The 27,488-nt window shown below is 36.3% G+C and overlaps 1 protein-coding gene across 1 annotated transcript in view; it reads left to right on the top strand.

The window, feature by feature from the left end:
• Positions 1 to 2,147: 2,147 nt before the first annotated feature.
• The window catches only part of st8sia1 (ST8 alpha-N-acetyl-neuraminide alpha-2,8-sialyltransferase 1), a 30,289-nt gene continuing 4,948 nt past the window's right edge, over positions 2,148 to 27,488 (top strand). Inside the window, exons 1-4 of the mRNA XM_059326067.1 lie at positions 2,148 to 2,888; positions 4,489 to 4,633; positions 17,803 to 17,912; positions 27,159 to 27,251. Coding sequence (XP_059182050.1) covers positions 2,710 to 2,888; positions 4,489 to 4,633; positions 17,803 to 17,912; positions 27,159 to 27,251 — 527 coding nt within the window. The 5' untranslated portion in view covers positions 2,148 to 2,709. The remainder of the gene's footprint in view (positions 2,889 to 4,488; positions 4,634 to 17,802; positions 17,913 to 27,158; positions 27,252 to 27,488) is intronic.

Consider the following 27,488-nt stretch of genomic DNA (forward strand, 5'->3'; position numbering starts at 1 on the left):
GTGAAATTATCTGTCCATGCAGCAAGATAATTTCCCGCAGATTTAGTGTTTTTATCTTGTTTTTAGACACCTCTTTTTTGCAGTGTAATGAATTAATGTTGGGGAAAAAACAAGAAAAAAATTAAATAACACAGTAAATGTCTGTTGAATTAAATTACCTTTTTAATTAATTTTTAATTTAAAAGTGTATATTTGTAGCTTGTGCATATATTTAGGTCCCTCACAAGCCTTAAAAATCATCACCCTGTTAAAATAATCGCCAAACTCATTTTTTTTTAAAATTTTGCAGGAAACACAAAAAACTTCACCAAAAGTGTAACATATGACATTTATTGATCATTTCACTCAAAAATTATTTAACAAAGGATGGCTATTGGCAAAGTAATAACACTGTGTGTAAATTATGTAACTTAAGAGAAATAAATGACTTTAATTCAATTTTTGAGCATGCCTTTGTGACTTAAGCAAGATATGGTAACACTTTATTTTGAAGGTGTCTACATAAGAGTGACACAAGCCTGTCAGAAACATGATATGACAAGTATCATGAGCATTAATGTTACTTCAAAGTGTCATTAATGTTCATGACACATCCCATGTCATGTTTATGACACGCTGATGTCACTCTTATGTAGACACCTTAGAGTAAAGTGTTACCAATATTAGTGTCAACAATAAAACACTGATAAACTAAACTGATAACTACGGAAACCCTGAACGGCCATGCATTCATATATTTAAAGATAATTAACTCGTTATCACGAGAAAACGGAGAGAAAAAAATATATGAATGCATGGCCGTTTAGGGCTTCCATAGTAACTAAATAATCTCCCTCTAGCTCTTCTTTGCTGGGTTCGTATCTGATGCCTATGAATGTGGCAAATTGTAAAAGAAGTGATGATCTTAAAGGGGTAAAATCACATGATCTGATAATAATAATAATAATAATAATAATAATCTGATCTGATCAACTGAGGATGTAGGCCAGGGGTGTCAAACTCTGGCCCGCGGGCCAAATTTGGCCCCCAGTGTAATTTTATTTGGCCCGCGAGGCAACACCAAATTATTATATTATTATTGTAAATTAATGACATTGATGTGTTTTTTATTTTTGAATTTGATTTTGCATGTCTGCACTATTTAGTTATATATTGTATGTTTATAAGCGTTGCTGGTTCCATATTTAATGTTAAAGCAAAACATGTTTGGTATATATTAAAAGGTTTATTTGTTCAATGTTGGCCCGCGATTTTATTCAAGTTTTAAATTTTGGCCCATTGTGTATTTGAGTTTGACACCCCTGATGTAGGCGATTTTACCATAGGCAGTGGTGGAATGTAACTAAGTACATTTACTCAAGTACTGTACTTAAGTAAAATTCTGAGGTACTTGTACTTTACTTGAGTATTTCCATTTTATGTAACTTTATACTTCTACTCCACTACATTTAGAGGCAAATGTTATACTTTTTACTCCACTACATATAGCCAGCAGCTTTAGTTACTTTTCAGATCGGGATTTAACATGAAAAACATGATCGGTTTAAAGTTTAAAGTGACATTTTCTAAATTAGACCTCATAAAAGCATATTAAATAGTTAAAATGAGCCCTACCTTGAGAAAATAAAATGCTGCTTATATAAATGCATCAATAATAATTATCAAATCATATATTGAGAATATATTTAACAATCTGAGTGGGGTCATTCTGCAAAACGAGTACTTTTACTTTTGATACTTTACAAAAGTACATTTTGATGCTGATACTTTTGTACTTTTACTGAAGTAAGTTTTGAATGCAGGACTTTTACTTGTAGTGGAGTAATTTCACAGTGTGGTATTAGTACTTTTACTTAAGTAAGGAATCTGAATACTTCTTCCACCACTGACCATAGGTGGCCTACGTCATGAGGAGATGATTTAGGCAAAAAAAATAAAACAATTTTGACAAAAAAAATGACTTTTGGCGATTATTTTAACAGTGTGACGAAATGAATTGTTTCCAACTAGTTTCAGCATTTATGCTTTTACTTTGAAGGTCGACTTCCGTTCTCCTCCTTGCCACTTCTGTTGAACCTGACGCCCCTCCAGCAGCACAAGAAGCACTTTGTCTCGGCGGAGGGGGGTGTTGACAGGAGAAAGAGGGGGAGGAGGAGGGAGAGTGAATTGGACTGGCCCGGTTCACTCGCCCCGCAGACCCTGCAGCAGGACCAGCACAGCGGAGGCCCGAGGAGGGGACCGGAGGGCAGGAGAAAAGAGGAGCAACGTGGACTGGAACCGGAGACACCTTTTCTTTTTTTGTGTGGATTGTGGATAGAGAGGGACACCGGGCGGGGAGGGGGGCCCGCATGATTCCTCACAGTCCGCCTGTAATGATGGTGGTGATGCACCGAGAGCCGAGCGACGGATTCCTGCAGAGCCCGACACACTGCACCACAGCCCCGCCACCGAGCTGCTGCAGGGCTCCCCGCTCCTCCTGCTGCTCTCCATCAGGGAGAAAACCCGGATTTCCACCCCGAGGCTCGACCCAAACAACCGGGTAACAGTCCTTACCTCCACAAGCTCCCATTCATACTCGATGAGACGGAGAGAGCAGCTTTGAAGCGTTTTTTTTTCTTCTCCTTGCTTTTTTTTTTTGCTGCACCGGTTTTGATGTGCACGCACATGTTGTTTTGAGCCGTGCAACTGCAGACTGAAGAGCGGGGAAAGATGTTTTTGCGATGCTACCGGTGCAAGCTGTCGGTGTGGGCCGCTCTGTGCGTGCTGGTGCTCTGCTGGTTCTACATTTTCCCCGTCTACAGGCTCCCCCGCGATAAAGACATAGTGGAAGAGGTGCTGAGGCAGGGGGAGGCATGGCAGAGGAACCAGACGGGCATCGATTTATACAGGTTCGTCTCAGGTCTCTCAGCTCTCAGATTTCTGTCTGGTGCTTTCAAGCAGTTTCCTAAAGCAGGGGCTCAAAGGCTCCAAAATAATGTTAGGAAATTACAAAAAATGTGCAGAGATTTCACTTTTTATTCATGATTTTTTCCACAGCTGTTGGGGTCTTGGCACTCTATGACCTCCTTTGTCTGTATATGGAGTCCCTGAAGATGCTCATAATGTCATTATTGTAATGGATACCCATTGTGAAGTCATTTATATCAGTCTCGCATAACAATTATAACAATCTTGCAGAAATAACACCTGTAATTCCACACAAAAACACATTATTAAAGGGTTGGAAATAGATAGATAGATAGATAGATAGATAGATATACTTTATTTATCCCAAGCTGGGAAATAACAGTGTAGCAGCAGCATTACACACATAGACAATGACAATTAAATAAAAAGAACAATCTAGGCATACTTCAAGCAATAAAATATAAAATACAATAAAAATACAATAAAATATAAAGTGTCTAAAGAAGGAGTATGTATTAAGGAGTAGAATAGAATTCCAGTGAAGAATAAATATGAATATACAGTATAAAAATGTTGGTGCTATGGAACAAATAAGGTGCAATGAACAGTGTGCATAAAGAAATATCAAATAAGAAATAGCAAAACTGTGCAAGATACCCAACTTCAACATTCTTTTGTTGGGTTTTTTATTTCGAGTGACAAGTTTTTAAGAGGAAATCACATCAACAGGGTGCGGCAATCACTTTTTGGCAACCTTGTTTAAACCATATTCAGTTGAGAATATGCAGACAATTCTCAGAGGCCCATTAGGATAATGAGAGGAGGTGACAACTGCAGAGGGCCTCCAGGGAGGATGTGGTGCTCACTCTAGAGCAGGGGTCTCAAACTCGCGGCCCGCGGGCCAATTGCGGCCCTCCTGACAATATTTTGTGGCCCCCACCTTGATATGAAAGTTTAATGTGAGTTTTATATGAATGGCACTTTACCATGTTGTGTGTGGAAGGTCCCTTTAATTCCTTTTTTTTGGTAATTTTGTCTTTTTTTGGTAATTCTGTGTACTTTTTGGTCATTTTGTGTCTTTTTAGTAATTTTGTGTCTTTTTTTTAAAGTAATTTTTTGTCTTTTTTTGTAATTTTGTGTCTTTTTTAAGTAATTTATTTTTTTTTCTGTCATTTTGTGTCTTTTTTTGGTCATTTTGATACTGCCTCCAGTGGCCCCCAGGTAATTTGAGTTTGAGACCCCTGCTCTAGAGCTTTTAAGACCTCTGTTTGGCTTGGTTTTGTCCAGTTATTTGGATCTAACAGTTGGGAGATTGTGGCCAATATTGGACTGTGATATCTTGAAACTCCAGGCTGAATTATAACCTGAAATCTGTGATTATTTCCTGCCCCTGACCTCACACACTGGGTCTTTGTCCTGTCATACTAACCCACATCTCACCCTGCCTGTCAAATAATCAAGCAATTATTACAGTCTTCGAACCAGGACGCCAGCTGTCCTGTTGAATCCAATTTGTGTCAGATTGTCCAGAGATCACCAGAGACCACACTTATTGTTATTCTCCACGTCCTCCCTGCACAGGAAGTTGCTGACAGAGTGCTGCGAGCCGCGCAGGATGTTTGCTGTGACCAAGGAGAACTCACCGATGGGCAAGGTCCTGTGGTACGACGGGGAGTTTTACCACTCACACACCGTCAACAATGACACGTACCCACTCTTTGTACAGGTATGTTCACAGCAAAACCAGTCAGAGACTAAAAGATGAGGGGTTTTCCCCATCTTTGCTGCATGATGCATGACTTTGAAACAGCTGTGTTCTTGTAAGTAAGACCAGATGTTAGGGGAACAGTGCTGCCCTACAAAGCCTAACTGCAGTAACTACATTTTTGGGGCGAAATTGAGTTAGAATTAAAAATGAACTCCTTGATATCTGTTTTATCTTGTCACAAAGTTTTAGATTTCAATTTTGCTTTATTTCAGATAAATAATTATGTAAAAACCACAAAATCCAACTCAAAACCAAGCAGTAATTGCACTTACCACTGTCTGCTTTGGATATATATATTAATTTAAACATAAAAATAATATAAATCATTAGTTTATTTGATGGAAATTATTATCTAGATCAGCTATTCTCAACCTTGGGGTCGCGAGATGATTTCTGGGGGTCGCCAAATCATTTTGGAAATCAGCTCTGTCTCCACTGTGTTAAAGTGTTCATGTGTTAATGTATTTTAGTCTTTTTGGTCCCTTAATGTCTTTTTTTTTTGTCATATTGTGTCTTTTTTTGATCATTTTGTTTCCTTTTTTTAGTCATTTTCTGTCTTTTTGGTAATTTTGTTTCTTTTTCTGGTCATTTTGTGTCTTTTCTGGTAGTTTTGTTTCCTTTTTTGGTCATTTTGTTTCTTTTTTGGGTGATCTGAACTGTGCGTGTGAGATTGTGTTCAGTGAGCGGGGGTCGCGGACAACATGCATGTTAAATTGGGGGTCACGACTCAAAAAGGTTGAGAACTACTGATCTAGATAGTGATCAAGTAAAAAAAGTGAGATAAAATGTTATTAAGACTAAAATATAACATAACTTTATAATATTAAGTCTATTATACGCAAATCTTTGAATAGAGTTGTTAAACACTTTTAAATACACTTATGACAAAATCAATTTTGAAAATGTTAATTCACTGAAAATAAAATATAAAACCTGAAAGAAGACAACGACATTATAGTTACTGCACTCTGTTTATCATTACTATTAGAACCTTTTTTTTTTTACAGAAAAACCAGAGTGCAGTAACTACATTTTTGCGGTCAAAGGTCAAATAAATCATCATGATTTTTTCGCATAAAAATTACATCGTCAATACACGTAGAAGTGTCATATCACTTATCTACATGTAACCCATTTGGCTGGCCAGTTAAAACACGAAAAAAACTTTAAAGCAGTTTTTTTTCAATTTTACCCTTTGTGTAGTTACTGCAGTTAGACTTTGTAGGGCAGAGTGGTGGAGCAGACGTGCATCCTCTGAAGCAGAGAGGATTTCTGCTGTAGTGTTCTTCCTGGTAGAGCAGCAAGGAAGCGTCAAGCAATAGTGAAAGTTACAGAGTAAGGTGTGACTGTTTCACTTCTGCATCAGTGCTTTGTGGTGGAAGATGTCTGGGACAGATAAAATTAACTTCTGTTGGCCTCAAACAAATGTTTTTTAGGCGCTGGGGGAATCAGTGTGTGTCAGATTAGTGTGAGAAGTCACGGTTCGATTACATTTTCGGTTTAAAACTTTTTTGTCAGCACTGAAGGCCAGTGTTAGCCCTTCATCAGGCGAAGAACTATATTTGGTAACTTCCGTGGGTATCAAGATGGGGCTGAGAAAAAAGTTGCAAATTTACTAGATTAAAGTGGCAAATCTACAAGAAAAAAAGTCCCAGATTTACGAGATTTAAAGTGGTGAATCTGCGAGAAAAGTTGCTTTTTTCCCACTTCTTTCTCATGAATCTGTGACTTTTTTCCACGCAGATTTGCTACTATAAATCTCTTAAATCTGCAACTTTTTTCTTGTAGATATGCCACTTTAATCTAGTAAATTTGCAACTTTTTTCTCAAAATAGGGAAAGATGTTCATTTCATTTTCTCCAAGTCTGAGGGGATGTCTTTAAATATCTTGTTTTGTCAGTCTAAAACACCAAGATATTACATTTAATATGATACAAAGCAGTATCTCTGAATTTGAGAGGCTGGAAACAGCATTTTCTGCCATTTTTCCGTAAAAAAAAAAATAATTCTGCAACAGTTTGAATTTTGATCATTTTAAAAGCAACAGTGCAACAGATTTGCTGCTCCCAGCTTTCTCAAATATAAAGATTTGCTTCTTTTCTCTGTCTTATGTGATTGTAAGCTTAAGCTTTTTGGATTTTGGACAGCTTGTTGGTAATGGTGTAAAGAAAATATTGATACACTTGATATATTTGAAATGACTGATCTTTGATTTCAGTTTTACATGCAAAACTGTGCTATCCTGTTGGTACATATCACACACTATTTACTAAATTACATTTCCAAATTGTTGTATAAAAATACAGGCTCATAGGACAGGCTCACTGAAAATTAGAATTTCCTCAAACACTTGATTTCCTGCATTCATTTTATGCTGAAAATGTCTTTATTTATGTAAATTAAAACCCTTAATTCAGGCACCAGTGACACTTAATACATTGGGATATAATGCAGTGAGGCTGTGTCTGTAATGCTTTCAAATATTGATATAGATCAACTTTCCTCCTTGAATCTTATCTCTGCTAAGTCAACACACATGTAGGAATCATTTACTCTTCCAACCCTGTCTATTGTTTGGGAAAGTGGCCTCTTTATGTGCATATGATACCTGTTCAAGTCAAAGACATCAGAGATATGCATCTCTCACCTCATGTCTCACAGGGACAGGATGTGTTACAGTTGGAAAGGTGCAGCTGAGGACAAAATGGAATGAAAAAAGTGTTGTTTTTTTTTCCTGCGCTGTGTTTATCACTCATGAGGATATGTTATTTTTCCACTTCAGTCTAATCTAAGATTGAGATGTACAAACTGGAGGAGGAGGAGGATGTGATTTAAGTGTCTCCCTCCCAAGTTATTTCCCCTTTTCCCGTCCATGTAGAGAATTCTGCAGAAATCGGACATGGAGTGAGCATTTGTGCCTCTGTGCATGTGTATCTGTATAAGATAAGGGCTATTTTTACATGGCTTCATGCCTGTGTGTGGGTGCGCATGTGGATGAGGGTGTTTGTGCCTGGAAACAGGACAGAATGAGAACCTCTGGTGTGAGTGCTGTTGCCGTGGTTTTTGTATCCAGGGGCAATACATCTCCCTAATAATGAAGATTGGATCCCTATTACTGATGCAACAGATTTGCAGTTTAATATCCTGGTTGGTAAATGCGATGAATATGTGACGCTAATTTGCAGGCGTGAGCTGAGCATGTTCATTCATCAGGGATGGGGGGAGGCAGCGCCAATTAATAAAGAATTAAATGAGAATGTGGTCTAGCTGAACCACAGTGTGTTAATGTGGAGCAGTGGAGTTTCATGTAAAAGGTTTTTCACTCACTGTGGTTACCACAATTGATTTAATGGTTTACATGTAAAGACTCATAGCAGACATAATCCTATCATGTCGGATGTTACAGGAAACATGAGAAATGCAAGTTCTGCTTGCATAAAAATGGGAATGGTTTGACTTAGGGGTGGGCAATATGGCCCTAAAAGAATATCACGATATTTCAGGCTATTTTTGCGATAACAATATTCTTGACGATATAACGAAATACTTAAAAAGTCTGTATGAATAAATAAAAATCTAAAAATAATAAAAAAATGTATGCGAAAATAATAAAAATAACCATTTAGGGGTTCCGGGGGCATTTTTTAATGACATTTTGTAAAGGAAAATAAAGGTTCTTGCATGTTTTATTTAAGGCATCTTATTTTGACAGTCTTCTTGTAAGTTCTGTGGTGGATTCTGTTAACACACTGTGCTCTTATTTTGAAAGCTGCATGTGTTTAGTGACAGAGAGTAAGTAGCTTTTTGTGATTAAAACAACTTTAATTGTTAGCTAATATTAACCTTACGCCACTACATCAAGAAAAGGGAATGTTGCCAATATCATGATATGCATTTTTTTTAACCATGAAAGAAATATACCGATATTATCGTGAACGATACGATATGGCACACCCCTAGTTTGACTTAGATTCTATGTAGGGCGCCACAGGAATGAGTCCTTAAACCCGGAAGAAGTTAGCATTTTAGCACCCTCAAACTCAATGAGGATTTTGAATGGGTTTGTAGTTAGATGCCTGAAATAAGGTCTCTGGTTAACACAAGCTGAAAAGATTTTCGCATTTTGTTGTACGACATAAAATACCCTAGTAAAAAAGGCGGTTGCTAACAAGTGGCTAAATGAGACTGCAGTGGTTGCCGGGGAAATTAAACGTCATCACACTGGACAGGAAGTCTCTCGTAATTCCACCATAAAAGCCTTTAGTTGTGTTTTTCAGTGCTCTTGCAAACTCTTGTAGATTATAAATCATGTTAATAAACAATTTATGAGGCTATGGTTTTGCTAACTTGTCAACCTGCTGGTTAGCTTGTCAGAGACAGTCTGAAGCTAACAGTAGTGACAGTGGTGTAATTCGCTTTAGCATAGCATTAGCTTTTTTACTGCTGTTGGCTGCATTTTGCTCTTCGACCATCATTAAAGTGGTGTTAATTTGGGAAGATTATCCTGCTGAACAACACATGTAAGCATCAGAAACGTGCGTTTGCCACAGAGTTTATTTTCTGCAATGATCTAAAATCAAATGCAAAAATCCCATAGACCAGGGGTGTCAAACTCAAATACACAATGGGCCAAAATTTAAAACTTGAATAAAATCGCGGGCCAACATTGAACAAATAAACCTTTTCATATATACCAAATATGTTTTGCTTTAACATTAAATATGGAACCAGCAACGCTTATAAACATACAATATATAACTAAATAGTGCAGACATGCAAAATCAAATTTCAAATAAAAAACACATCAATGTCATTAATTTATTAAATAAAAATTAAATAAAAATCGTATGCCTCTTTTCTATTTGAATCCTTCTGATTTAAATATCAAAATAAACTTTTTCAACAGTTTAATAAATTCTGCCTTTCTTTTCGCCATTTTTGGGAAGGGGTAGCTGGGAGACAGCTCTAGCTTGAGGTTGCTATGACGACTGTCACAGAGGAGCGTTTCTGGGTCCTGTCCTGATTGACGCGCCAAAACATTAGCAGGGCACTGTGGGATTTGTAGTATTAGCTGTAAATGCGCCGTATAATACCGGCGGGTCAGCTTTTATAGTACAATAATAATATAATAATTTGGTATTGCCTCGCGGGCCAAATAAAATTACACTGCGGGCCAAATTTGGCCCGCGGGCCAGAGTTTGACACCCCTGCCATAGACGAATTCTCAATGGTGATGCTACTTCTGGGTTGGCCTACAAAAATAGATCACTTCATTTACTCTCTATACTATAATAGTTTTTATAAAATAAGATGAAAAAAATAGCAATTTATCACTTTACGTACAGTATAGCTATATATTGAACCCCTGTATCACGATACGTAATGTATGGCCAGATTTTTTTTTTTTTAACCAATAAACACGCCTACTGCTGGGACGAAATAAGCAATTTGATTAAGATTTAAGATTTATACTTTATTTATTCCCATAGGAAAATTCAAAACCTCTGCATGTAACCCATCCTTTGCACACATGAACTCTTTTTTCCGCTGTTATATTACATTTTAGTAAAAAAAACAACCAAAAGAACATTTAATTTATTGATAAAGTAATCAACACATTATATGCCAATGAAAATTGTTGCCCTAATCCATATCACACACATGTATTGTATTTAAAGAGTAAAATAAGTGTTTTTGAGATTCCTGCCACCTCCACATTTTAGATTAGAGTAGATAAATTAGATTTTTTTCCCATTCAAAAACCTCTTCAGCAATGTGTCTTCCCAGAAGCAATGTCCTTGTTTATTAATCTACATTATTACATTGCTGGTAGAATCTCAAATCCTCAGCGAATGAATCTGATAAAAAGGATTATAAGGCGTTATTATTATTGTGATTTGGGTGTGTAGAACCTGATAATGTAATAAATTCCCGATAATGTAATAAAAATCTGCACTTGAGTCCATTGAAAATGTAATAAAACCTGATAATGTAATAACTTCCTGATAATGTAATAAAGTGCATTTCCCAATAATGTAATACACTTTTTTTTTACCAATAATGTAATAAAGTATAACATTAATGGGAGGTTATTACATTATCAGGTTAGCCTTCATTTTGCAAGTCCTGATAATGTAATAATTCTCCAATATTGTAATAATTTAACAGCAGACCACCCATTACTTGGGTTCAAGTGGTGATACTGTGTATCAACTCTAGCTCAAGAGCTCTAGCGCCACCAACAGGTCAAAGTTGAATGTTTATTCACTTTTGACCCGTTCATCCGTTTTCCACAAACGAGGTATCCATGACACACGAATGCATTCAACAGCTTCTTGAAATCTAAAGATGCTTGGTGTTTTACTTTATTACATTATTGGTAAAAAAGTGTATCACATTATTGGGAAATGCACTTTATTACATTATCGGGAAGTTATTACATTATCAGGTTTTATTACATTTTCAAAGCACTCAAGTGCAGATTTTTATTACATTATCTGGGTTATTACATTATCTGGAATTTATTACATTTTCAGAGGACTCAAGTCCAGATTTTTATTACATTATCGGGGTTATTACATTATCAGGTTTTATTACATTTTCAATGGACTCAAGTGCAGATTTTTATTACATTAATAGGGTTATTAAATTATCAGGAATTTATTACATTATCAGGTTCTACAGGGTGAACTGGCCCTTTAAAACGCATGATAAAAAGTTATTTTATTTCATGCAGGACATCACTTTCCTTCTCTTGTTCACACACATGTTGAGTGATGTTAGCTTATCTTTGCTCTGTGTGAGGTCTCTTTGTGGTGCGTCCATCACTGCTGCATGTTGCTGGTGGTTATTTTTATCTGCCACAGACACCAGAGCATCACCCGCCCAAGGTTATGCTGCTGCTGCTGCTGCTGCTGCTGCTGCTGCTGCTGCTGCTGCTGCTGCTGTGTACAACTTTGTACTTGTGAGAGTCCCCATGTAACACTTGCATAACCTATTTATAACAGCGCCATTGCACTTCCCCTTCGAGCTTTTATGCTATTGTGGCCAGTCGTACGTATGTTTCCGAGAAGGAAGGTACCTGATAGACAAGTCTGCACGCACGGCAAGAATCCTTGGCTTTCTTTTGACTTTTATTTTTACCCTTTTATTTGTCTTGGGATTGAGTTTTTATTACTATTTTATTATTTTATTGTTTTACTATTTTTAGTATTTTATTGTTTCATTGTTTGTTCATTGTCAACTGAGGTTGTTTTTAAATGTGCTCTATAAATAAACTTTGACTTGACTTGACTTGACTTGACACACACACACACACACACACACACACACACACACACACAGAGTGGTGGGAGAAGTATTCAGATCTCTTACTTAAGTAAAAGTACTAATACCACACTGTGAAATTACTCCACTACAAGTAAAAGTCCTGCATTCAAAACTTACTGAAATGAAAGTAAAAAATGATCAGCATCAAAATGTACTTAAAGTATCAAAAGTAAAAGTACACGTTATGCAGAATGGACCCACTCAGAGTGTTTTATATATATCAAGTATATTATTGGATTAATATTATGATGTATTTATGTAAGCAGCACAAGCAATCAAATGTAATTTGATCAAGTTAGGGATCGTTTTCACTATTTAATATACTGTTACAAGGTTTAATTAAAAAACAACAAGTCAAATCACTTTAAATGTATTTTTTTATGTTAAATCTCGACCTGTAAAGTAACTACAGCTGTCAGCTAAATGTAGTGGAGTAAAAAGTACAATATTTGCCTCTAAAATGTAGTGGAGTAGAAGTATAAAGTTACATAAAATGGAAATACTCAAGTAAAGTACAAGTAAGTCAAAATTGTACTTAAGTAGAGTACTTGAGTAAATGTACTTTGTTACTTTCCGCCACTGCACACACACACATAAATATATTCTCTGTCTTCTCAACGACCAGTGCTGTGATTGCAGGTTTGAACACAGACAACCAGCCACGCTGCTAAGCTGGCAGCAGCTACAGTATTTGGGCATCTGCCAGGGAATGTGCCAATTAGGGCTTTGACAGTTAATTGCTGGTTAGTTTCAAGGGCTCAAACAGAGCATCCATACATACTGTTCACTGGGCCCGACAAAAGATTCATCTTCTTTTCTTTTCAGCATCTTTTAAAGCTGTACACTATGAACAAGATGCTGTTGTTTAGTCGGAAATGTCATGCACACTGAGGATCCGCATTTCTCTCCTGACCAACAAGCCAAAACAGGAAATCCCACCTGAAACTCCAACAGTAACTTGTTTCCACTCCTTTTCTCTGTTTCACATCATGGTACCTTGATTATTTGGGCTTAACTTAGAGTTTAAATTTGTTGGTTGGACAAAACAAGAGCTATGAAGGGTTATTGGTTCAGCAACTTATCAGCTGTGAAATGTAACAAGTACATTTTTAGGCACTTTTTTGTATTTATTTAATTTTTTATATTTTTTTTATATATGATAGGGCTGGGCGATATGGCCCTAAAAGAATATCACGATATTTCAGGCTATTTTTGCGATGACAATATTACGAAATACTTAAAAAGATATAGAAAATATGATTTTTTTGTTTGTATAAATAAATAAAAATCTAAAATGTAGTGTGAAGTGCAAATTTCAACAGTTGCCACATACAAAAAAAATTCTCTTGACTCATGAGTATGAGCAAATAATAAAAATAACCATTTAGGGGTTTCGGGGGCATATTTTAATGACATTTTGTAAAGGAGAATAAAAGGTTCTTGTATTTTTTATTTAAGGCATTTTATTTTGACGGTCTTCTTGTAAGATCTGTGGTGGATTCTGTTAACACACCATGCTCTTATTTTGAAAGCTGCATGTGTTTAGCGACAGAGAGTAAGTAGCTTTTTGTGATTAAAACAACTTTAATTGTTAATATTAACCTTACGCCACTATATCAAGAAGTAGGAATGTTGCCAATATCATGATATGCATTTTTTTAAAGCTATTTTCAATATCCACTTAGCTAAACCTGGCCATCAGATCGGATTACTCTTTTTTTTTTTTCTTCCGATATCCGACTGACTTTGGTCAATATCTGCTCAATAACGATAATTCATATCGGATCAGCGCATCCTTAATAAATACATGAAGTAAATATATATATTTATATATATAATATATATATAGTATATATATGTTTGGAAGAGACTGATTAGTAAAGTTTTGAGAAGATATACACTTTATCTGTCAATAATAAATCACATTGTCACAATCATTGCATGGAAAGAGGTAAAAAAAAATAGTTTATTTCAACTTTATAAGCAAACGTGTATTTATTTACATATATGATGTATTTCCCATTATGTGTAACTTTATACTTCTATCTACTGCACTATATTTTAGAGGCAAATATTGTGCTTTTTACTGCACTACAATGGCTGCCAACTTTAGTTACTTTTCAGGTCGAGATTTAACATGAAAAACATGTAATAAATTAGACATTGTTATAAATTAAACTGCATAACACTATATTAAGTTATTAAAATTACCCCTACCTTGAGGCCATTAAAATGCTTCTGACATAAATGCATCCATTGTAATACTCAAATAATGTGTATAAAAAGCTCAGTTGGGGGTTCCTGCACAAATACTTTTACTTTTGATGCTGATACTTTTGTACTTTTACTTCAATAAGTTTTAAATGCAGGACTTTTACTTGTAGTGGAGTAATTTCACAGTGTGGTATTAGTACTTTTACTGAAGTAAAGGATCTAAATACTTCTTCCGCCACTGCAGTTCATGAACTAAAACATTAATTTTGTCCAAATGAACCAAATTCTGCCAAGATATTACTCCATTTATAACCTCCAGGAAACAGCTGTAGCTTGTGCGGCTGAGATAAGTGCCCCCCTCTCAAACATTCAGCCCAACTTGCTGGTCCCCTCCTCAGCTTGATGTGCTGTTAGTGGGTATTGTCCTCTGACTCAGCCCCCTGTCATGGTCTAAAAGAGACCCCGAGGCAAGGAGAGGAGCGTGTGCGTTTTTGTGTATGTGTTTTGTGCACTCCGAGGGGAATAATGAGCACAATTGTTTCCGCCGTCTCGCTTAATCCATGCCCCTGACTTCAATGAAGCCAAGGCAAAGAGAAAGGACATTTTTGGCCCTGGTTTCATGGAGCGTGGTATTTCAGTGTTCTCTGTAGCAGCTTTAATGCCAACCTATACAAGGCTTTAATTTAGATGATGATAGGGCATGATTCCCACCGCAGGGGGTTACTCACCCACACTGCAGAAAAAGCCAACTTGTATTTTTTGGCCTAAAACAGTGATTTAAGTTGGTAAAACTTGGAAATATAAATTATTGACATTTACGGCAATAATGTAAGTTAGCACAACAAAGGAAGGCAAGGCAAGGCAAGTTTATTTATATAGCACAATTCGGACACCGGGACATTCAAAGTGCTTTACAGGGGCAAAATTAAAATACATAAAACACATTAGAAGACATTTAAAAGCGAATAAAAAAAAAAAAAGAAGCCAGTTGTCTGCTCAAAAACAAGTTGGTGAGTTGTTGTTACTTATATCTTTAAGTTGGGGTTCACAACAAGGGACAATAGTTCTGATAACTCTTATTTCTTTGTTGTGAAATGTGGGAAAGCGGTGAAATTCGGTCATTAGCGAAAGCTAGCGGCTAACCGATGCTAGCAGCTGCTAGCGGCGCTGCTTGTTACAGCTACAAGAGTAGCCATTAGCTTATCAATGCTAACTCAACATTGTGGTCGCAACATGAGCTGACATTTCATAGCGGCGTTACAATCGTGCCAATTCAGCACATTGCAGAAGTTAGCAGAAGTAAGGATTAAAAGTTATTACAATGTTAAATTATAAGTAAGTACAATTTACAGTTGAGTTGACAAAAATCTGAATTCAGAGTTGAGCAAACTCAAAAACAAAACTTGAAATATTTCTTTTAATTGTCCAACTTAAAATTTTATCGAAGTTTGTTGCCTTGAAATTTTGAGTTCACCCAACTTTTCTTTTTTTGCAGCTCTGCAGTTGTCAGGGTGTATGTGAAGAGATTGAGGAGTAGCTCAACTAATGACACAAAATATAAATTGATTTGAAAATGTATTTATCCACATATTGAGCTTTAACACCATTTTTGTATATTCCATATGCATTTACCTCTGTGGTTCACTCCAGCTTCACTCCTACATGCAAGGATCAGAACATAAACCATCCAAATGACTAAATTAATATTTCCATAATGAAGTTCAGCTGCTGGTTTTTCAACATTGCAAAAAAAATGTATGTAAAATAGTAAAATAGGCAGTTTTATTTTGATTATATTGTCAGATACGAGCAGATACTGTGCCTTTTTAGTATTCATTATATATTTTTCATTATTACAGAACTGTTAGCAGTCACTTTCGTACACTTTTTATCAAAAAAGATGGCAGCATCCTCAACAATGCTGACTGGAAAGAGAAAAAGGCAGCGTTACTTCATGCAATTCTGCAATGAATTTAAAGAAAAAACACAATAATTTTTTTTTTTTCAATAAAGATATCGTCCTATACCTCTAGGGTTGCAAAGGGGTGGAAAATTCCCCGTAAATTTCCAGAAACATTCCATGGGAAGTTAAGCTAAGTTAAAAATATTGTAAAATAAATGCAACTTTTATATCATTTATAACGGAACAATGCCAACTCAAACAAGCATGTTTGACAAGTGGTGTTGAAGGTTCTTCAGTGCATCTGACAGGCTGCATAATGTTGGTAACTGCTGCAGGGATGAAGCACAAACAAGGACATAGACAAGGGTACAGATTGAATTACAGATTTTATTATGTTACGTCAAAGGGCAGGAGGAGACATAACAATTTTAAGATGGCATGTTTATTCTCATCTTAGACATTTATTTTCTATGAGTAATAGTTGTTTTGTTGAGTGTTTTGTGTTTATGTGGAAAGGGGTTTTTGATTGGCAGTACGTGTATCCTTTTCAAATCAAATCAAATCAACTTTATTTTTAGAGCCCTTTAAGACAGCGTTACCTGATACAAAGTGCTGTACATGACAGGACAGACCAACAATAAAAACAATAAAAACAAAGAACAAGCAAAAACAACTAAAACAAAGCGAGTCTCATGCTGGGTAAAACAAAAAACAGTAAATAAAAGTGGGTTTTAAAATTAATCTCAACTTTAAAATGAATCTTAATTTTAAAATGAATCTTAATTTTAAAAAACCACAAAGAACAAATAAAAACAAAAAATGGTAACACTTTACAATAACCATCTAAGTGATGTTTATAGATGGTTTATAAACCAATTATTATTAACCATTTACAAAATCCAATGCATATTTAATCTTTAAATGTTTTCAAGCAATTTCTTAAAGGCATAAGAATCATTTTGGAATCATTTACATACACAATATGGTGTTAAAAATGTTATAATGAGTGTAAAGCTATTAATAAAGTCATCTATTTGGCATTTATAAATTATAGTTCAACAGTATTACATTTTCTATTCACCATTCTAAATGGCCTATATACGGTTTATAAATGATGATTAAACATTAATAAACTATCTGTTTACCATTTATAAATGGTCTATTTACCATCTATAAATGATGGTTATTGTAAAGTGTTACCCAAAAAATAAAACAGAGCAAAGGCTCATGTTGAGTTAAAAGCCAGTGAATAAAAATGGGTTTTAAGATTCCTTTTAAAAGCGGACAGTGAGGAGGCCTGCCTGATGTGCAAAGGTAAATTGTTCCAAAGGCTTTTTTCTTTGCTCATTTGTCTGCTTTTTAATAACTAATTGCACCATGTTTCATGACATAGCCTCTGCTCTTGAAGCAGGAAACAAGCTGATCTATAAGCTGCATGACCTCCACTTGCTTTTGTCCACTTCCTCGCTCCATATCTCCACGCTGGTTCGTCTGTCAGCACACCAGACAGTGAAGGGGAAATTAGCAGTAGGCCAAGGTCCTGTGCTGTGCTGTGCTGAACACAGGGTGACTCATGCACCTGCCTTAATTTTGGGCTCTAGAGAAAATGAATATTTGTTTGTGTGTAGGTGGCTTTTATGTCGGCGCTAACAGAACTGCATGTCTCTCTCCTTCTGCCCAGGACAACCCTCTGCATCTGCCCCTGAAGAAGTGTGCGGTGGTTGGAAACGGCGGCATCCTCCACCACAGCAAATGTGGACGGGACATCGACCAGGCCGACTTCGTCATGCGGTGAGAATGCAAGGCGCTCGTCGTCGTATATGACCGCTTCATTACATTACATTACATTTACATTTAGTCATTTAGCAGACGCTTTTATCCAAAGCGACTTACAGGAAGAGTAAAAGCAAACAATCAAGGTATAGTGCAATAAGAGCTATTAGTGCTAGTGACAATTCTTTGAGGAGTAGACTTATCATGTGGTCTAGGAGAGAAGATGCTCTCTGAAGGTCTTCAGGAGTTTTTTAAAGGTAGAGAGGGACGCCCCTGCTCTGGTAGGAACTGGTAGTGTGTTCCACCAGCGGGGAACAAGAAGTGCAAAGAGTCTGGATTGCCTTGGACCAACGGGGGGCAGAGCCAGGCGCCGTTCATTGGAAGAGCGCAGCGGTCGTGAGGTAGCATATGTCTGAATCAGGGCGTTCAGGTAGGTAGGAGCAGTACCGGAGACAACTTTGTAGGACATTACATTACATTACATGTCATTTAGATGACGCTTTTGTCCAAAGCGACTTACAATAAGTGCATTCAACCTGATGGTACTAGACGTAGACCACAGGAATCAAGTAAGTACATAACTTTAAGAGCCAACTGTCATTGCTATGTTAAAGAAGAAAAGAAGAGAAAAGAAAAAGAGTTTTTTTTTTTTTAAATATATATATCTGTTAGGTGACCATGACTTAACCGAGGTATTGTTGGAAGACATAGGTCTTCAGCCTGCGGCGGAAGATATACAGGTTGTCTGAGGTCCTGATGTCGGTGGGGAGCTCGTTCCACCATTTGGGAGCCAAGACAGAGAAAAGTCTGGAAGTGGTTTTGAGACGAGTTGACCCACGCAAGGTGGGAGTCGCCAGCTGTTTGGCTGATGCAGAGCGTAGAGGACGGGCAGGGGTGTAGAGTTTGACAAGGTCCTGGATGTAAGTAGGACATGAACCGTTAGCAGCAGAGTACGCCAGAGCTAGAGTCTTGAAGCGTATCCGCGCAGCCACTGGTAGCTTCACTGCTCCTCCAAATGTAAATCGGCCGAGCCCGAGAGAGACGCCAAACACCATCAGCCAGCAGTGATAATGAGAGCTGGTGTCAGCCGTAGCCAAGAGAGACAGACAGAAAAATGGGCCACGGAGAGGGCAGGAGAGAGAAAAGAGGTTAGGCGTGAGTAAGCGAAACAGGAACAGACTAAGAGGAGATGAGCAGGAAGGCATAAAGCAGAATAAAACCATCTGGCGGGGCAAAATAAAAGGAGAGCTGGATAAAAACAAAATGTGAGGAGATGGGAGGCTTTGGTGGAATCGCACCACGGGAATCATTTACATATTTTGAAAAGGACATAAAGGTGTTTTTCCATTTGAAACGAGTGAATCAAAGAGATGCATTTGTATTGGTTGTGATTGAAGGAGAAACCACCTCTAATCCTCAATGGGAACGTGACGACTGCTGCAGAGTGTTGGAGCAGAACGGGTTGAAGGGAGAGCTAATGTGCTGTTAAATTTAGACCGTGAACGTAAAGGGGGAGGAAAAATGCCATGATGTTTGAATTGCAACTCAAACAGGCTCTTTGGGAGCACCAGGAAAGAGATGCAAATGGAAAAAACAGCCATTTCAACACAAAATTTGCAGTCGTGCAAACAGAATTTGAATTTGAAAACACTACCTAAGAACAGTCAGGAAGCATCTGATGAATACATGTCTAAAAACAGCAAAAATACAGTTTCACGTTATGGTAAACAAAATTCCAGCAAGCTTCATTTGCATTCAACAGCTTGCAAGCTGCTACTGCATGCTCTTTTATATCACTTTATTGCCTTCGTAAGCTGTGTAGACACTGTGCATTTTTATAAGTTTTAATACGCCCTAATTATGCATTTCCAGAGCTGTTAGCAGTCGCTTTTGTACAAGGACAGAAGAGCGTTACTTTGTGCAGTTCTGCTATGAATTTAACAGAATAATATTGAGTCGCAGAAGGCTGGAAGATGAAGATGCCACAAAAAACAACATTTCTGAATTATATGTGATTGTCTGAAAACCAGATAGTTAATCTTGTTGAAATACCCTCATAATGCATGTTAAATAGCAACCATATCTGGCAGATGGGTTACTTGTGCATAACCCTTGTACTTCGAAAACAAAAATTTGTCATTCAAAAATATACACAGCTGCTAGTGAATCAAAATACAGGGCTTCAGACTGACAATTTAGTGGCATTTTGTAACCAGTGTTGCCCACTTAGCCAACTAGCGACTATTTTTCAAAAAAGTGACTAGCGACAAATCTAGCAACTTTTTCTGGTGTTACTTGAGACTTTTGGAGACTCTTTCTTACTCTTCTTAACGAGCCGCGGGGGCTGACGGCGACTCGCTAAGAAGAGAACGAGTCTAAACGGCACAGTCCTCCTGCAGGAGTCTCTCCCAGCTGCAGTCACAGAGCCGGGAGGGGATGCTAACCCCTTAGCGTCCAGTCTGCAAATAGCTCATGCGGGAAGTCGCCCTTGGCTGGTTTACAGTCAGTGTCTCTTTTGTGTCACTTTTGCCAGTCCAAAGGCCAGATAAAGGAGAAGTGTTGAAATTGTGAAAGAAGACAGTGCACTTACAGTTCTAAACATATTTAGGGTGTTTTGACTCACTTTTTGTCTTTCCCACAACGGTATTCCTCTCTCCTACAGTGTCCATTATAAGAACATGCATATGGTAAATTATGCAAATTAGGTGATGACATCATTTAGGCAAGGCAAGGCAAGGCAAGTTTATTTATATAGCACAATTCGGACACAGGGCCATTCAAAGTGCTTTACAGGGGCAAGATTAAAATACATAAAACACATTAGAAGACATTTAACAGCGAATAAAATTAAAAAAAAGTGAATGAATAAAACATTTAAAAGCGAATGAATAAAAATGACTGATGGTTAAAATGGAAACAGAAAAGTCTTCAGACTTGATTTAAAAGAGCTGAGAGTTGCAGCAGACCTCAAGTTCTCTGGGAGTTTGTTCCAGAGATTTGGTGCATAAAAACTAAACAACTTAATTTAGCGACTTTTAGCTACTTTCCTTACTTTGGAGTTGGCAACACTGTTTGCAACAATCTTCGAAAAGGATGCAACTACATTTTATAGGTGAAAATTTTCCTATAGAGTTTTATAGGTCCGATGTGCAAATAAGCCCTTGCTATTTTGGCGCCGAGGTGTTTTTTCAGACACTGAAACTTAAAAAAAGACTTAAAATATGTCCTCAAATGTGAGTTCAACTGAAAAAGAGACCCCGTCTGCCCTCCGAGACGCATCACACTCTCCATCATCATTACAGCACCGTTACCAGATTACCAGTACATCAGAGGAGCTGGTGCTATGGAAGACGATCGGTACCAGGCCTCCACTCCATTACTACCCACTGATGTAATAATGTTACTGTAATGTAATAACATATTCTCCCCCACTGTGTGCAAACATCTAAGCACCTCTTTAGGACAAAGTATGATGAGTGTCTCCTCCTGTGACAAAGCTGGCTCCTTAAATGTGTTTAGCATGTACAGATAGCTCTACGGATTAAAGAAAAATATGTTTTCAATAAATGCAGCGAGTCCCAACCAAGGTTATAATAGTTTTGGATTTTTCATTAGTTTTAGTTTTAATTTCGTTGTCAATTTTTGTTTTCAAATTCAGTTAGTTTTAGTTAGTTTTCAGAGTGAGTTCATTAGTTTTAATTAGTTTTTATTTTTGGGAAAATGCTTAGTTTTAGTTTAGTTTTTATTAGTTTTAGTGTTAGTTTTAGTTTTTTTGTAATGGGGTATTTGTTGGGTGCCAGATTCAATAAGGTCACAATAAATGTTTCCTTTGTTTCCTTTGTCTGATCCATCTCAGCCCCAATAAGTTTATTAAGTCATAAAACCAGATGGATTAAATAGATTTAATATCAACCAAAAGAATTACGTATGAAAAAAGTTGACAAAGACGAAAACTAAGGACATTTTCACTATAATTTCAGTTAGTTTTAGTTAGTTTTGTAACCACAAAATACAGTTTCAGTTAGTTATCGTTTTTTTAAAAACTCTCGTTTTTATTTTTATTTCAGTTAACGAAAATGTTTTTTCAATTCTAGTTTTTGTTATTTCGTTAGTTTTCGTTAACTATAATAACCTTGGTCCCAACCCATCTGGCCACACACACATTTATATTGTGGTTAAATAGTTGGGTCTAAAACGGACTGCTTGAATTAGATACCAGGGAGTTGACGTAAACATTAATCTTTGCCTGGTGGAGATAAAGTTCTTGCTATCATGTATACTGATTTCTGCCAAACTGTGACACAGCAGTTTGAGGCCCCTTTAAGCCATTAATCAGCTTGAAGGAGCTGCAATAGAGCTGCATTTGGAAATAATTTCAATTATTTTGACTGATAATTTGACACAATATTTGAGGGAATTGTCATTTTTCCATTATTATTCACATTTTCATTGAAAAAAATGTTAAAATAATGGGAATAAATGGGATTTTTTGTGAGGATCTTTACTAAAAAATGATTTTTTTTCTTAAATCTGTAGAATATAATTTTTTGGGATCGCAATACTTAATTCAGAATGCTATTTTGACACATTAGCCAAGAGCCATTGTTGCCCAAAAAAAAGAAATAATGTCAGAATGGAGCCACAAACCTTATTCTGAGCCTTAAATTGAGGATAAAACAGTCTACTTCGTCTTAGTTACCCTACCAACATTACTAATAGGTCTTAATGAGCATTTATCAATATGATTTTTGTCAGAATGCAGCGAGGACCCAAGTGCAAATAAGAAGCCGGACACTGAAGAAATATCTCAGGAGATTTGAAAATGAGACAAAACTAGACTTGAAGTCGATAAAAATGTAGAGGCTGCTTTAGGCTAACACCAATGATGAATGAAAATATCTAAAGCAAACCATTTTATTTTGCATTTCCTGGTCCTCTTTGAAAAAGTTTAATTTATCTGCACATTATTTAATTTTTGCAATGTTTAATCCCCAGTGAAACTTTCAATTTCAAATGTGTTTAATATTTAAATTTATATTTATCATAGGTTAATTATTTATAGGTTGAGTTTAATTTTAATCTATCTATCTATCTATCTATCTATCTATCTATCTATCTATCTATCTATCTATCTATCTATCTATCTATCTATCTATCTATCTATCTATCTATCTATCTATCTATCTATCTATCTATCTATCTATCTATCTATCTATCTATCTATCTATATGTCTTCGCCTTAACAAGCATTCAACATCCTGTTATTAACCCTTTATCAGGCAAAGAACTATATTTGGTAACTTCAGGTAATATTTTGAGAAAAAAGTTGCAAATTTACTAGATTAAAGTGGCAAATCTACAAGAAAAAAGTTGCAGATTTACGAGAAAAAAGTGGGAAAAAAGCAACTTTTTTCTCCCAGATTCACCACTTTAACCCTTAATAGGACACTGAAATACTTGCAAATTTCAACCCTAGAGAATATTGGAGGTTATAACACACTAAAAAGTGGCAAATCTACGAGAAAAAAATGTGCAGATTTATGAGATTTAAAGTGGTGAATCTGTGAGAAAAAAGCTGTTTTTTTCCCACTTTTTTCTCGTAAATCCGCGACTTTATTCGTGCAGATTTGCCACTTTAAATCTCTTAAATCTGACACTTTTTTTCTTGTAGATTTGCCACTTTAATCTAGTAAATTTGCAACTTTTTTTGCTAAATATTACCTGAAGTTACCAAATATAGTGCTTTGCCTGATAAAGGGTTAATTAAAATTAAATTAAATAAAAATATCAATTAATTGTGCAACATTCATAGTGGTTCAGGCGCTCACATTTAACAGACAGCTGAACCTGAACCAAAGTGTGAGCTTATCAAAGTTTCTAAGCAAAGCATGTCTGATAAACGGTGTGGGAGGAAACACCTCTGTGTCCTTGCTGTAGTATTCCCCAGCATTCAAAAAAACACAACAAAGAATCCTTTTCAGCTGTCCTTCATTTCCTCCATCTGCTGATCGTTAACAGCTCTGATGTGATAAACCAGACATGAGGCTTGCAGGGCGTAATTATTCCACAATTATGGTCATTTACTCCACTAAACACATTATTTCATCTAAATTTAGTGCTGTAATGTCATTGTCCTCTTGAAATTAGCATTATTACATGGGATGAGCTGAGTTTGTTTGTTGGTGATGGAGAGGAAAGGTACATAAATGTCTCATATATCTCGATAATATTGGTATATTTTTTTTATGGTTAAAAAAAATGCATATCATGATATTAGCAACATTCCTACTTCTTGATGTAGTGGTGTAAGGTTAACATTAGCTAACAATTAAAGTTGTTTTAATCACAAAAAGCTACTTACTCTCTGTCGCTAAACACATGCAGCTTTCAAAATAAGAGCATGGTGTGTTAACAGAATCCACCACAGAACTTACAAGAAGACTGTCAAAATAAGATACCTTAAATAAAACATACAAGAACCTTTATTCTTCTTTACAAAATGTCATTAAAATATGCCCCCGAAACCCCTAAATGGTTATTTTTTAATATTTGCTCATACTCAAGAGTCGAGAGTAAACATTTTTGTATTTGGCAACTGTTGAGATTATATACCATATACTTTAATGCCTGATACAATAATAATAATAATAATAATAATAATAATAATAATAATAACTTTATTTATATAGCACCTTTCAAAAGCAAGTTACAAGGTGCTGTACAACAGAAATAAAACATATCAAATACAATTTACTGACAACAACAAAATAAAACAACAAGAAGAAATTACATTAAAAAAAACTAAATCACCAATCACAACAAGGTAATCAATGGTCTGATAATTTTTTCCATGACTGTATACTAGTCTTGCTTCTCTATGGACTTAGCCACCTAGCGACTTTTTTTCAAAAAAGTGACTAGCAATAAATCTAGCAACTTTTTCTGGTGTTACTTGAGACTTTTGGAGACTCTTTCTATAACTCTTCTTAACGAGCCGAATCTTGACGGCGGCTGGCTAAGAAGAGAACGAGTCTAAACGGCACAGTCCTCCTGCAGGAGTCTCTCCTAGCTGCAGTCACAGAGCCGGGAGGGGATGTTAACCCCTTAGCGTCAGGTCTGCAAATAGCGCATGCAGGAAGTCGCCCTTGGCTGGTTTACACTCTTTTGTGTCACTTTTGCCAGTCCAAAGGCCAGATAAAGGAGAAGTGTTGAAATTGTGAAATAAGACAGTGCACTTGCAGCTCTAAACATATTTAGGGTGTTTTTACTCACTTTTTGTCTTTCCCACAACATTATTCCTCTCTCCTACAGTGTCCATTATAAGAACATGCATATGGTAAATTATGCAAATTAGGTGATGACATCATTTAGGCAAGGCCAGGCAAGGCAAGTTTATTTATAAAGCACAATTCGGACACAGGGCCATTCAAAGTGCTTTACAGGGGCAAGATTAAAATACATAAAACACATTAGAAGACATTTAAAAGAAAAAAAAAGTGAATGAATAAAACATTTAAAAGCGAATGAATAAAAATTACAGGTTAAAATGGAAACAGAAAAGTCTTCAGACTTGATTTAAAAGAGCTGAGAGTTGCAGCAGACCTCAAGTTCTCTGGGAGTTTGTTGCAGAGATTTGGTGCATAAAAACTAAACAACTTAATTTAGCGACTCTAACAATTAAAGTTGTTTTAATCACAAAAAGCTACTTACTCTCTGTCGCTAAACACATGCAGCTTTCAAAATAAGAGCACGGTGTGTTAACAGAATCCACCACAGAACTTACAAGAAGACTGTCAAAATAAGATACCTTAAATAAAACATACAAGAACCTTTATTCTTCTTTACAAAATGTCATTAAAATATGCCCCTGAAACCCCTAAATGGTTATTTTTTAATATTTGCTCATACTCAAGAGTCGAGAGTAAACATTTTTGTATTTGGCAACTGTTGAGATTATATACCATATACTTTAATGCCTGATACAATAATAATAATAATAATAATAATAATAATAACTTTATTTATATAGCACCTTTCAAAAGCAAGTTACAAGGTGCTGTACAACAGAAATAAAACATATCAAATACAATTTACTGACAACAACAAAATAAAACAACAAGAAGAAATTACATTAAAAAAAACTAAATCACCAATCACAACAAGGTAATCAATGGTCTGATAATTTTTTCCATGACTGTATACTAGTCTTGCTTCTCTATGGAAACAGCACAATCACAACTAGAAGTAGAGAGAACTCCCCAAAAAAATGTTCTGCTGTATATCACAGTTATAATCATAAACAGAAGAAAACACAACGCAAATTTCTTTGATAATTTCACAAAAAATGGATGAAAATGAAATAATGAAACCTGCATAATTTTTCCAAGCGTGTACAAGTGGTCGAGGGTTGACAACACTACATATTGGATTGTTTACTTTGACAGCCTGCTTTGTTCTCTGCTCTGTTTCCTGTGTAAACAGCTCTCACTTCAGTTTTTACTGAATTTGTCATGTGATTGTTGATCTAAGTTGAGTCATTCATGGCTTCCCGTACGAGCCTGATTAAATGTTACTGTACAGGATGTGGTTAGAGTAAACATTAGCAGTTAAACAGGAATGAAATGTGGAATAAAGTGATTTTAATGAATTGTTACTGTTTTAAGATTAGTTTTCCTTAGTGGAAGTGTTTGTCACACAGGATTCATTCAAGGACTGAGATGTGAAAATCCGGAATTAAATAGCAGTTTCTGGCTATATGATAAACAGAGATTGAAAGTGTTTTTTTATTGTTTGTTTTTTTAAGAAAAGAAGCCATTCGGACCTGTCAGTGGGTTATTTTATTTAGAGGGTTAATATAACTATTTGTTAATTAAATACAGGGTGTTCTCTAGTTGATTAGATTTAAAATACAGCAGCTCGTAACCCTGTCATTTCACTTTTAATGTCTCTTCTTGCCTTCAGTGTAATCATTGGCCTCTTTTCAAGTAGTTAAAGATGTTTGACATGTTGTTTCCTACACACACACACACACACACACACACACACACACAAAAATATGTGGGCAGGGCACATTGCGTCTCTTCCCGCTCTTATAATCAGATCAGATGAGGGGTTTAGGACTCCGGCAGATCCTTTAATTGTTTGTATTGTAAGTGCTTGAAAAACATTGTATGAATCATTTTCCTTGGCAACACTTTCAGGACATTGTGTACGTGAGAGTGCGTGAGAAATGTTAATTGTAGCGTGTTTGTTTTGTTCATTTAGGTGCAACCTTCCACCGCTTTCAAAGGAATATGTGGAGGATGTGGGAACCAAAACTCACCTGGTTACAGCCAACCCCAGCATCATAGAGAAAAGGTACTCACAATGAATTCTGTTCTCACATTAAACATGCATTACTTGTGTAAAGATGTTGATAACTGGCAGAGCGGAGGGCATAAATGTACAGAGTAAGTTTCATTTGTTTGCATATAGGGATGTGGCAAGATACAAGTTTAATATGGATCAGGGTCACAATAAGTTCTGCCCTACAAAGCCTGACTGCAGTAACTACATTTTTGGTTGAAATTGAGTTATAACAAAAAAATAAACTCC

The sequence above is a fragment of the Centropristis striata genome, chromosome 22 (genome assembly GCF_030273125.1).
Source record: "Centropristis striata isolate RG_2023a ecotype Rhode Island chromosome 22, C.striata_1.0, whole genome shotgun sequence".
NCBI classification, from domain to species: Eukaryota; Metazoa; Chordata; class Actinopteri; order Perciformes; family Serranidae; genus Centropristis; species Centropristis striata.